Here is a 12,670-nt window from a genome sequence, read left to right as displayed (position 1 = left end):
GCCCGCCCCGCCCCGCCCCGCCCCGCCCCGCCCCGCGAGCTCATTGGCCCGCCCCCAGCCCGGCCCGCCCCACGCGCTCATTGGCCCGCCCCGGCCCCCTCGGGTCCCCGCCCCGCCCCGCCCCTCCCGTCCCGGGGAGCGCGCGGGGTGCACCGAGGCCGGTTTGAGCGCCGCCTCTGCCTTACAAGGCCGGCGCGGCGCAGGGGCGTGGGAACCTCGCGGGGGAGGCGAACAGGGGGCAGTGGGCCGGGGGCGGCCGCACCTGGCCCTCCGGGAACCCCGGAGGCCCGCCCGCATCCCCGCGGCCCACAGCCCGCAGCACACGCGCGAACGGGCCTGCGGGTGGGGCGGCCGAGGCGCTGGCCTCTCCGCGGGGACTCTCGGGCCCACCGGGCGGGCCGGGGTGGCGGGGCGGGGGTGCGGGTGCTGCGACCTCACAGAGGGGGCTCAGGTCCGGGCGGGGAATGCGCCACGCCCCGGAGTTTAGGGGCAGCGGGAACGTGCGGCCCGCGCCTGGGTGGGGTCTGGCCTTGCAGGGCACCCGGCACCAGGCGCCACCGAGCCGCCTTCCCTTGGACGAGCAGCGGCTGCGCCCCCAGCCTGGCCTTGAGGCCTTCGTTCTCCCTCCGCTGGCGGTGCCCCCCTGGTTACCTGTGCGGAAGCGGCAATCCTGAAATCCTCTTCCAATTTCTCTTTCTCTTTCCTGGGTGACACCACACCTGCTGCCGGACAGGCTGGCTCCGCCTAGTGACAGGACACCCTGCTTCCTGAGCGCTGGCACCTGGGACCTGGAGTGCAGGGGTCTCCCTCCCATCCCCCAGAGGCCCCTGCCGTGGAGAAGCCCAGCCTGGGGGTGGCCGGTGACCTTCACTGCTGAGGTTCCCTTGGACCTACTGGAGGAACCACTAGCCCAGCTTCTGCCCTCTCCTCCTGACTACAGACCCCAGCCTCACACCCATTCCAGGCTCTGTCCTTACTCTCCCAGCTACAGAGACCCCTCCACACTTCGCCCACGCACAACCCCCTGCAGGCTCTGCTCTGCTCTCAGAGGTTGCGGGACTCAGCGGGTAGGAGGGCAGCTTTGGGCTTCACCTCCGATTCCAGCCAGGTCACAGAGCCTGCAAAGGCAGTGGAACAGATTGAAGTGCCGAACCAGAGAAGGTGCTGGTGCCGGCTCTCCAGTAGACCACTAGCCCGCGGGGCGGTGCCGGGGGACGGCTTTGGGAGCCAGGGACAGGCAGCCCTCGGTGGCTCAGCCCCACTCCATCCCCACAAATGTTCTGGGTGCCACATGCCTCCTCTTAACCCCTTTGGTTTCTTCTTCTGCAGTTTGGACTGGTAGAAGACAGGCATCTGTCCAGAGATCTGCTCCCTGAGACTCAGGGCTCTGTCTGTTCAGGTCGGAGCCGGCTGCACGTCTGTGTCCCACTGGGCCCCCAGCGCCGCCTTCTCCTGGCTGTTACCGCTCACAGTGCAAGTGAAATAGTGAAAACACTACGTTCCCATGCTCATCGTGTTAGCTAACCGGGCCTGTTCAGTCCGTTGTGCAAAGCAGCCCCTGTGCTGACGTAAACACAGCGATTTGCCAATGGAGGTGAGTCTCAGGTTCAGGAGCAAAGACGTTGAAGGGTCATGTCCTTTGGGAGGGAGAGGTGAGGTGTGTGTGATGGGCAGGGCGCTGGGGAACCCCCAGGACCAGCTGGGCAGAGCCACAGCCCATGCAGGCCCTGCCCCCACGTTCCAGGCTGGCCTGGTGCCCCGCTTCTGGGCCAGTCGGTGGCCGTGCACAGACGAAGCTGTTGGGAGCTCACAGGTGTGCAGCCGTACAGAGTCAGTGTGGTACGCACTCACAAAGTCCCCGAGAGGAGCGGCAGGCGGTCCTGGCAGGCCGGGAGCCCCCATCACATAGAGCGGCACCCAGGTCCGGCAGTCGCCGGGCCCCTTCCGCTGTGGCTGCTGGGCTAGTGCCCTTTGTGGGGGATGCTGCTGCACCCCGGGTTCTGGCCTCCGCCTGCCCTCCAGTTACTAACACACGACCCTCAGCTGGCAGGAATGCGTTCAGGCGTGTGCATGGGAGCCGCGCAGGCCTAGCCCGGAGCCCGGAGCCATCTGCAGCTGTGGGATGCTGAGCTTGTCTCCTGGGGCTGCTGTAATAAAGGGCCACACAGGGCAGCCTAAACCCTCTGCGTTCTGGGGCCAGGAGTCCAAAGTCAAGGTGTGGGCAGGGCCGTGCCTCCTGCAGCAGCTGTGTGGGCAAGACCTTCCTGCTTCCTGCAGCTGCCGGGGCTCCCACCCTCCCATCTCTGCCTCTGTCTGCATGTGGCCTCCTCCCTCGCGTCTCTTGTAAGGACGCTCATTGGATTAGGGCCCACCCGGATAATGCAGGATGGTCTCATGTCCAGGTCCCCAGTTATATCTGCAGAGGCTCTTCCTTCCTCCGAATGAAATCACATTCTGAGTTCCAAGGGGACGTGATTTGGGGGGCACCATCACCCCAGTACAGAGGCTTTTCCTGGCTCTCCCAGGGGTGGCCCAGCGGCCACAGCGGTCCATGAGGAGACCAGCTGCCCTGTCTTGGTTTCCTGGGCAGGTTTCGTGTCATGCAGTTGGGAGAATGAAGGACGGGACAGCTGGCCCATTGCGGCTGGGCAGGCTGGCACGGATCCAGCTGGGCCAGTGTCCCTGTGCCCCAGCCACGGCAGTCCCTGCCTGGCTGTCCAGGCTCTGGGTCCTGGGTCTCTGGGCTGGGGCCTCCCTGAAGGAGCAGAGGGCCGCCGTGTGCAGGGAGCGGGTCTCGACCTGCACGTGACTCCACATACTGCACACCAAACTGTTCCTTATTTCGGAAACCCGAGCACGTCCTCTTGGTTAAAATGCGTCCTCGAGCACACACGTTCGAGCCCTGTCCAGCAGTTTCCCTGTTGTGGGCAGTCTGTGCGTTGTGCGCAGCCTGCACTCGGGTGCAATGGGGGAAACTCATGGACACAAAACTGTGGCTCGGACGCCCTGTGGCCCCACGGTCTTGCAGGCTGCCTAGAGTTGTGGGAACGCACGCGGTGCCGGCGTCCCGGTCCCTGCTCAGAGTGTGTGCACGCTCCCTGCAGGGAAGCTTTGCCTGGGCTTCCTATTCATGCCGCTCAGCAATGGGGAAACTGCCCTTAACCGAAATGAGATCCAAACGGAGCTAAAATGATCCTGTGTGGCCGAGGTAGCTGCCGCCCTCGAGGACAGAGGGACGACCTCTGGCCAGTTCCGCGCCTTCTCGGGGCTGCCCTGTCCTCGCGGCTAGCTGCTGCCCAGCGGGTCCTCCTGGGGCGTGCGTGGTGCCTTCGGCGGGTGGACAAGCCCTCTGGTTTTGGCTGCGCCACGCTCTGCTCCACGTCCTGGAGACAGGCATCCTGGTCGGGCCGGCTACACATAGGGGACCCAGTCAAAATGAAAATGCGGGCCCCTTGTACAAAAATTAGTAAGGCTCTCAAGAGGGCAGCTGTCGAGTGTCACACAGGACTGGGGTCCCGTTGGGGGTCCTAAGCGCACACAGTCCTGACTGCTGTCCTGCTGTCGGGCAACCGTTGGACTCAGAGAGGCTGAGTAGTTCGTGCAAGGGTGCACAGCGACATGGGGCAGGGCTGGGGCCCACAGCCAGCATGTGAGACGCTCACCTCAGAAACTTGCTTTTTTGGCTTATGAATGTATCCTTGAGATCATAAAACTGGGCGTAGAGTCTTATTTATTCCCTAATTTTTATTCAAATAAGGTTGTATTCAAATATGATTTTCAGGACCTGGGGTCTGTTACTGACTTTGCTTATAAGAAAAGTCCAGAGGCACCAGCCCACCGAGCAGGGTGAAGGCACGCCACGTCCCCTTGGGCGGGGGATCCTGCATCTGCACTTCCCTCCCGCCTCTGGACTAATGTACAGCATTAACCCCGGAGACAGGGCCACATGGGCAGCGATGCACGCTGGGGTCTTCCTGGGGGCGTGGTCGCCGTTACTATGGCCACAGGTGGCCGCGTGGTGTCCTCTGTGCGTCCGCCCAAGGCTGCCTTTTCTCTTCCTTTCTCCCGATCCTGTGTGGTGCTGGGGACGCCCTTGCAGTGCCGAGTGCACCCACACCAACTTCTGTTAGTGCCGTGTGCTCGGGGCTCAAGGGAGGGGAGACCGCTGAAGGACAATCCGCAGACCAAAGCCACGACAAGAGCTGGTTGTAAGGTGTGCCCCGAGGTGGCTGTGTGCACGAGGCGGCTCTGGTCTGGCCCCTCTGGGAGGACGCGGGGGTGCACAAGCAAGTGATGAGAGCAGGCCGTTCGCCGCCCCTGAGGTCAGAGCCCTTTGAGGAGCTCCTTCCACGTGCATGTGCAAACCCGTCAGAAGACACTGGTGGCTCAGGCGGTCACTTATACGGATTGCAGGACCGCAAGGTGCCACAGCCTCCCAGGAAGCTGGCGTGGGGGAGGGGGGCTCCCGCGTCGCAGTAGCATCTGTCCCTTAGTACAGTCCAGATTGTTCCCAAATTAATCCAAGAGGGTGTTCTTCTGCGCACGCAGGGATCCCCACGCATGGCTCTTGTCTGGGTAGGACAGTGGCTACTGTGCCCTCGGTTCTGAACACGGCCCTCCCCTCGAGAACTGCCATCACCTTCCTGTCACAGACCAGCTTCTGTGTGGAGGCGAAGCGACAGGAATCAGATGCACCCTCTCCCATGGAGCAAGGTTTGCAAAACACGGCGTCAGGCAGCAAAGCACAGGACCCTGGTGGGCAGGACCCCCTAAGTGCCTGGGTAGCGTCCCAGCGCAGTGCAGGGAGGGGACCCAGGCAGGGCCTGGCAGTCACCTGGGTGAGCGAACGAAGCCGAGAGACTGGGAGCCCAGGGGAGATAGAACTCATGAAACAGAGTCCAAAAGAGGACAGAACCCAGAGATCTCAGGAGCCCGCGAGTGTGCAGCGGAGTCCGGTCAGCCTACGCAGGCGGGGCGAGCTGTGCGCTGGTCGGGAGCCACCCACCCGCCCCAGGGAGCGGCGCCGGACGCTCGCACGCTCACACAGTGTGCCCGTGGCCTCCGAGCCGAGGGTTCAGCAACCGTGAGGCACTGGCTGAGGCGACAGGGGTGGAGGTGGGCTCAGGACGGTTAGTGAGCCACGGCCAAGGCACAAAGAGCAAACCTCTAAAATAATGGCATCACTGAATACTTTCAAGAATGTTTATAAGAATGCAGAAATACTCAGCATCCCAAAAGGTAACTGTAATGATTCCTGGCATCCGCTTGCAACTATCGGGGTGCGAAACAGCATGAAAATAAGACGCATGTGACAAGCAGTCAGTCATCTGGGACTGACCCAGGTCTGACGTGAGGGTGTGAGCACAGCATCGTAACTGCGTCCCATGGGGTCGAGACACGGGAGTCGCAGAAGCACCCAGACTGAATTTATAGGGTTGTAAACTACAGGGTGTGAAGTGGAAAATACGCCGAATGGGTCAATGGCAGCGCAGACCCGAACAGGTGGAGCCGCAGAAACCATTCAAAGAGAAGTGGAGAAGGAGAATTAATAGTCCAGATCACCCACATCCCGGGGCAGCTTCAAGCAGCCTCATGTACATTTAACCAGAGGCCCCTGAAGGAGGAGAAGTTATTGGGGGCAGGGGTTCAGAAAAAGTGTTAGAAAAATAATGGCTGAAATGTTTCCAAATATGATGCAATCTCTAACCCACAGGTGCAAGAGGCTCAATGAGCCAGAAGCACAAGGACCACGTGGAAAACAACGCGGGCAATGAGCGGGACGCAACAGACGCAGCTGCGGGACGGGAACGGGCGGGCGGCGGCCTGGGTGGGAAGGTCCGCGGAGGGGCCCAGGGCAGCGCACGCTGTGTTTGGGGAAATGGCTGGAGGAGACCGTGCACTTGCTAGAGAGCGAGCCCAGGGCCCCCAGACGTCGTTCGGTCAGGCTTGTTACTTGTCCAAATCTGTGTTTGCACTCCGTGGAGCCCGGCGGCCTCCCAGGGAGCACACGCAGGTGAGGGCGCATTTCACACTTGTTTCCCGTGGCTTCTGTCCAAACGCTTCACACACTTCCCTTCTTTCTCTTCCAAAGTCACATTACGGTAGGTTTGGTGGTGGTAAGCCCAGCTCTTGTCATCTAAAAATGCTGTTTTGCTCTTTTCCCTACATATAGCGTTGCTGGGTATGTGACTCTAGGTTGACAGCTGTTTATTTCCCTCCCTTCCATCCTTCTGCGATTCCCGTCGGTGGTCTTTCCTTCTGGTTGTTTCTAAGGGCGAACTGTCTTGCGTGCTCTCTTTCCCTATGGGCTGCACAGCTGTGGGATTCTTTACCTGCCCGGCTAGTTGTAAACGAAGCCTCTGGTCCCTCTGCATTCGTGCCTTTTGTGAGTGCTGGGTGATCCTGATACTAGATGACGTCCCTTCTCACATTCCTTGTCCCCGACTCCAGCCGGGCTTGTCTGAGGCCGTCTGCCCTTCCTCCACCTCGGCCAGCTCTTCCTCCACGTCACCCTCGTGGCTGCAGCGGCATTCTGGTAATGTCCTTGAATTACCTGCCGGTTCAACAGTTCTCTCTTCAGCTAGGTTTAATGTGGTGTTTAATTTATCCAAGTTTTTAACAAGTGTATTTTTTACTTCTAAGAATTCTGTTCAGGCCGTTTACATATCTCCCTGATCATCGAGAAAATCCTCTTCTTGCTTATTCTTGTCATTCTGTCTCACATTGAAACAGTTTGGGCATCCTAATTAATATCCCGTATTTCTAATTTCTGAGGTTTCCGGGGCCCTGAATCTGTTTGTTGACCCTCACACACGATGGCTTGTGGTCTTGGCTTGTGAACCTATCCTGACTGATCCCAAACTCTGGAAAACCTGCTTCCTCACCCGGGCAAGCTTAGCTCAGCTGATTTCTGCCGGACACTGGGTTCGTCTTGGATCCTTGCCCCCAGCTCTGACCCTTGCTTCTGCCTCAAGGCCTGGTTTCAAAGAAGCCCCAACCCTTGACCACTTACGTCTCACTTCACATTTTTTGTCAAAAGTTTCTTGGGGATTTTCTCACTTTGTATAAATCTAGAATGCAATGAAGTTACATTTTCAGGAGAGTGCTGTTTTGTGGTGAAAACTTCACCATAAAGCCGGAAGCCTCTCCTTTGAATCATACCCCTGGGCCTGACTCCACGGTCGGGACCCAGGTGGCCCCCAGGCTGTGTCCACGGTGCCCAGCTCTGTGCTGTCCTCGTCAAAACCTTGTAGCTGGTTAGCTTCTGAACCTGTCCTCTATTGGAGAATCTTGTGGTTTATGAGTTTTGGTGGGAGGCAAAGACCACCTGCCCTCCAGAAGCCAGAGGGTCATCTTCTCTGAAGGTTGAGGTCGGGTCAGGCAAGGGCTGCGTTCCATAGTCCCGTAAGCCTGTGTAGACTTGGAGGCTCTGGGGACACAAGGTCAGGGCAGCTGCCATGTGGGGGCCATGACCCAGTTTCAAGTAATTGGGGGAACAGGTCTCTGGAGGCTTGGGGGCAGGGAGAGAGAAAAGCAGGGAAGGTGGGGCCCTGCAGGAGGGGCTGGCCCACCTAGAGTGGGGTCTCCCCGGGGATCCTCCGAGGGCAAACACGTTCCATCAGGAGGGGGTGTGTGGAAATGATGACTGCAAGACAGGGCGGGAGGTCAGCAGGGGAGGATGTGCGTGATGGGGAGGGGGGAGCACAGGTGGGGGCTTCCCATGTGTCAGCTGACACACGTGTGGGTGCCTGAGACCAGACGCACAGGTGGGCAGACCCTGGGAGCAGGCTGAGTTATCACAGGGTGCCTGCTGGAGGAGCCAAGGCATGGAAGGTAAAGGAGGCTGCATCAGAGCACACCTCCTCCAGGAAGCCTGCCCGTGGCAGTGTGGTGTGGGGCCTGTGGGTTCAGACTAGAGCCACAGCAAACTCAGAGAAACGGGTGGCGGCTGGGCCCACGGAGGGTCACCAGCCATGGCAGGCCTGACTCAGGCTAGCCCCTTGCCATCCTGGGAGCTGGGGGTGGCAGGGGGCTGGCTGGGGCTTCTCCCACCTGGGGGCAGGCTTGGGGGCCGGTTCTGCAGGCCCAGAGGAGGGCCTGGTGCACACTGGACCTGAGGGCCCAGGGCCAGACGGCTCAGGTCAGGCAGGGGGCAGGGGGCAGGAGGGTCTCGGCCACAAATCTTCACCAGCCCCCCAAAAAGGCCACCTGAAACCCAAGAATGTAAAATTTACCAAGACTGACTTAACGTTTATTGCCAATAAAATTGATTTCTATTATTTCCTGTAAATAACTTCCTAAGAAATTCTGAAGAATTTCCTTAAAAGCTGCTTAAGTTCATAACCGCTATCATTGCTCAACGACACGAGTGTAAACAGCCCATCAGGTCCGTCCTGAGTCCTGGCACAACGTGTGGGCATGTCTGGGAAGCTACCGATGCCTTTACAATTCGGAGGCCACACCAGGGAGACGCAGGTTTCCTGGAACGCTCCCCACGTGGCCCAAGTCCCAGGAGGCGCTCCGGTTCCCTTCCTTTACCCGAGTCTCTGCAGCCAGAGCCCCGTGCTCCCCTCTGGAGGGAGCCAGGCCGCTGGGCGCCACTGTGTCTGCGCGGGAGGAGGGACACCCGGACCTGCACCTTCCAGGACGCGCTGCACTCTCAGCACAGCGGCCGGCCCCTGCCAGGCCGTCAGGCATCGTGATCACCGGCTTCCCCCTGCGGACGCAGGGCGACCTCGGTCTCTCCCTGAGCAGCAGGCGGGTCCTCAGCCTGGCTGAGCGGGGCAGCCCTGGCCGGAGCCACCTCTGTGGTCGCCTCCGGAAGCTGGCTGTCCTGGAGACGGCACGGGCCCTGGATGGCCGGGCCCTCTCCTGGCTCCTCGGCGGAGGTGGCTGTGGCCGGCACTCCCGCCCGGGCCTGCGGGCTCCGCGAGCGGGCGTCCTCCCGGGACAGCGCGTTCTGGCTGCTGCGCGGCAGCAGGTACAGGAGCGTGAGGGTCTCCAGGTCCGACTCCCAGGCCGGGACCTCCAAGGAGGAGGGCTTCTGGGGAGGGCCTTTGGCCAGCGCCGGCTCCTCGGCTCCTGCGGCGCGAAGGAAAGCCACGGTGAGGGGTGCAGAGTCGGCCCCTCGCCAGGAAGGCCAAGGCGGGTTCCTGGTGCCGCGTGTCCCCACCTCTTGCCGGAAGGGTGCCCGGCTCTGCGCAGGACGTCTGCCCACGGAGCCCCGCAGTGCGGGACGGCGAGACGCCTCCCGCTCGCCCCTGCCCCACTGTGAGAGCTGCCAGAGCCCAGAAGCAAAGCGAATGGTCACATAGGGTATTTCCGTGAGAAATATCCCACTTCAGGAGGGTGGGGGACGCACGGATGTACATTCACAGGAACGACGAGATGAGGAACCCCGGGGCCAGGGGCTCCTGTGTGTCCCACCGATGGCCATGCGGGCAGCCTTCCCTCGGTTCCCACAGGGGCTGGGTGCTCCCGTCCCCCGAGCCTGCGCTCGCCCTGTTGCTGCCTCGTGGGGGTGTCCCCAGGTGGGCCTCCCGTGCTCAGCATCTCGGCGGCGCCCACAAGCAATGCTCTCCACTCCCGGGGCCGCGGGCAGGCGTTTTTCCCGACCTGTACCTGAAAAGGGCTGGGGGGGGGCCGCGTGGCTGCAGTCTGCAGGGCCCGGTGCTGGGCCAGCCCACCCGCCGTGTGCACGTCCCGGGCCCACCCTGGCCAGTCCGTGTAAGACCACTCCTGCTCCGGTGGTGGGACACCATGCCACCACCACGCGCGGTTTTCAGTGACCTTTCCCAGGTGACCGCGATGGTCGAGCACTTTTCCTGTTTGCCGGCTTCTGGGTCCCCTCTTCTGTGACGTGCCCGTTCGTCGTTGGTCATTTTTTCCCTATGGGGTCATAGTTCTTTATATACTCTGCATACTCGCCCTTTGTCAGTTATAGACGTAACTTACAAACGCTTCCAGTTCTCGGTGTGACGCTTCCCCTTTTGGTGGCACCCTTACTGTGTCCCAAGTCCTTCATCTCGTGCGGGCTCCTTTCTGTCCACCCGCCTATACGGTTAGTGCCTTCCAGAAAATCTTACGTAACAAATCCTCAGACACCAGGAGGACGTAAAGATATTCCCCATATTATCCTCCAGTTTTTACAGCTGTCCCTTCACACGTCTTTAGTCCACGTGAGACTAATTCGTGTAAACAGTATGAGGTAGGGGTCTAATTTCATTAGAGTTTCCCCACGTGGCACCAGCCTTGCCAGCAGCATTTATCACAACCCCCCCAGTCCGGCTCCTCAGTCAGCCTCTGCCAGAAGCAGGGTGCGTGTGCCACGACGTGCTCACGGCATCGGAGCTGCCACGCTGGCTCTACGGTGATCTCTGCACAGGCGCCACGCTGTCTTCAGGTAACAGCTTGACGGGAGCCGCACGACGAGCCGTCCTGAACTGCCCTGCTTCTCCGGGCTCTTGGCTGTTCCGGACCCTTGGCAATCCCACACTCATTTCAGGAGCAGTGTCTCCAGCTGGCGTCCCGCGCTGGCCTATCCGGGAGCCTGGCGTCGAGACACCGTGGTGCCCGGTCCGTGAGCAGGGCTTGTGTCTGCACTCGGTAGGGCTCCTCAGAATGTTCTCTCAAGTTTTATCCTTTTCTCTGCAAGTCTTGCCTGTCTTTCGCTCGATTTACTCCTAGACCTCATCTTTAAAATGCTGTGGAAGATGGTCTATTTTTCATCCCCAGCGCTCCTTACTGATGTAGAAACGCCCACTTCACCTTCGTGCTAAGATGTGCAGGAGCTGGGAGGGCGCCGGGCTGCGGCCCCACCGTCCCGGAGGCTTCCCCTGGGACGAGTGAGGTTAACCCATGTTCCCTGGAAGGGGCTCTGTCTTGTATCACCGGATTATTTAAAAACATGCATTTTCTCTGTCTCTGGTGTTTGTTGGTTGGCTCACGACATTTCTAGAATCCTATTTGCCATTCTTGGACTCATCAGACTCCGAGAACCTGTGGGGTTCTCAGCCTCACCTCCGTAAACACCTCCCCCCTCTCCCCAAGACCCCAATCACACCGCAGACCCCAGCCCCGCCTTGCTCACGGTCCTCCACGTTCTGCACCGGCCTTCGCGTGCCAGGTGACTCCCAGCTCTGGTTTCAAGCTCACAGGTTCCAGCTGACTGATGACGTGCTGCTAAACCCACCCGTGAGCCGTCGAGCCTCAGTGATGTTTTCTGCAGCCCTGAGTTTTATTTGGTTCTTTTTCAGATACGCTCGTAAATTGAACAACAGTTTTCTGTTCTCTTCAGATGTTTTTCACTTTGCCTTTTGTTTCCTGAGACAATAAGCACAGTTACTTTGCATTTGGCCCGCGAGCCAGATGCCTTTGTGCGCCTGTCTCTGCGGCGGCCTTGGTTTTCCTGAGGGCACAGCCGTGTGGGATGAGAACGGCTCATTTCTTCCTCGCTCCTCCCGGCACCTGTGATGACGGGTCCAGAATCGCGCCAAGTTAACCTTCAGCCTGAGGAGTTTGGGGATGGTCTGTTCTTCCAAGCTGGTGGCAGAGACTTTCTCGGCTCCTTTCACCCCACCGTTTGAGATGGCTGATTATTCTTGCGTCCCACAGGGTGGAGAACGGGGTTCCTTCTGGTTCGCCTCCACAATGTGGGTGTAGACATTTGGGGTCCCCATTCTGGCTGTGCTCTGAGATTGGTCATCTCTCTCCCTCCTGGAAAGCTGTGAAAATCGAGTTCACCAGGGTTAACGGTGCCTATGGGGTTTTCTTTGGGTTTCTCTTGGCCTCTGTCCCTGGCCCGAGGATCCCCAGCTTCTCAGCCATCCACGAGCACCCACGCGCATGTGTGTGGCATGCACACCCCCACCCTGTGGTGTCAGCCCACCTGGGAGCCAGCCTGCCACGTGACCAGACCTGAGGCTCAGGCCCCATCACTTACAACACTCATTTGTAGTTTATGATTCTTAAAATCCAACTTGAGTCCTCTCTGGAATCCTATAGAAACCAAACTCAGCCTCTCAGCCTCTACCTCCTTCTCTAGAAATAAGAGCCGCTGATTCCTCGCCATGGGCGTGCTGAAAAGGCGAACGTATTCGAGCACTGTGTGCTCGGAAGGGAGGCATTGTCATGGTGAACGTTTTTGTAGATGAGGTGACACCGTGTCAGAAGCAGCCTGCAAGGATCACATGTGCGAAAGACGACATCACTGGGCAGACAGCACACGGGTGGCCGAGGCCGAGCTTTCGGAGCCTTCTGCTCCGGTCGTTAATCGGACTCTCCGTGGCCCTTGCTCTGCACACCAGTTACCAAGCTGGCCACCTCTGCTCCTCGGGGTCCGCAGCTCAGACAGGTGGCCACACAGAAGGATGGCCGGGCCAGCTCCCAGCTACTTGCTGACGCTTTGCCAGCCGAGGCATCTGCAGGTGTCTGGCCCCACCTCTTGGACTGGCTGCCCTGTGGCACACACAGCAGGTGGCGGGCGAGCGTGGGGATGCCGGGCTGGCTGCAGATGCTCTCCATGAGCTCAGGCTTGTCCTCCGTGTCCCTGAGAACACACTGTCCCAGCCCTTGACCCTCCATTGGTGATTTCTCCCTCTTTTTTTTTTTTTTTCTGGAGAAAATAGTTAACTCTCGAGAATCAAATTTGGGTAGAGCTCAACACTCAAAC

General features: G+C 59.8%; 1 protein-coding gene and 1 long non-coding RNA gene across 3 annotated transcripts in view; one reads left to right on the top strand and one right to left on the bottom strand.

Annotated features, from left to right (window-relative positions):
• The first annotated feature begins 160 nt into the window (after positions 1-160).
• On the top strand, positions 161-8,279 carry LOC148108891 (uncharacterized). Of its 2 annotated transcripts, none has more exons than XR_015726892.1 (3): positions 161-1,594; positions 4,580-4,713; positions 5,714-8,279. It is a non-coding gene; the product is annotated as an uncharacterized LOC148108891 (long non-coding RNA). The 2 variants fall into 2 exon arrangements; XR_015726893.1 differs by having other exon boundaries at positions 4,549-4,713.
• An 8-nt stretch (positions 8,280-8,287) lies between these two features.
• The window catches only part of LOC123799108 (palmitoyltransferase ZDHHC11-like), a 44,398-nt gene continuing 40,015 nt past the window's right edge, over positions 8,288-12,670 (bottom strand). The window contains exon 14 of the mRNA XM_045808021.2: positions 8,288-9,081. Coding sequence (XP_045663977.2) covers positions 8,690-9,081 — 392 coding nt within the window. The 3' untranslated portion in view covers positions 8,288-8,689. The remainder of the gene's footprint in view (positions 9,082-12,670) is intronic.

This window comes from Ursus americanus, chromosome 15, assembly GCF_024610735.1.
Source record: "Ursus americanus isolate L20-20 chromosome 15, mUrsAme1.1.p, whole genome shotgun sequence".
Classification (NCBI taxonomy): domain Eukaryota; kingdom Metazoa; phylum Chordata; class Mammalia; order Carnivora; family Ursidae; genus Ursus; species Ursus americanus.
The sequence above is the reverse complement of the archived record's forward strand: the minus strand, read 5'-3'. Positions and strand labels throughout refer to the sequence as shown.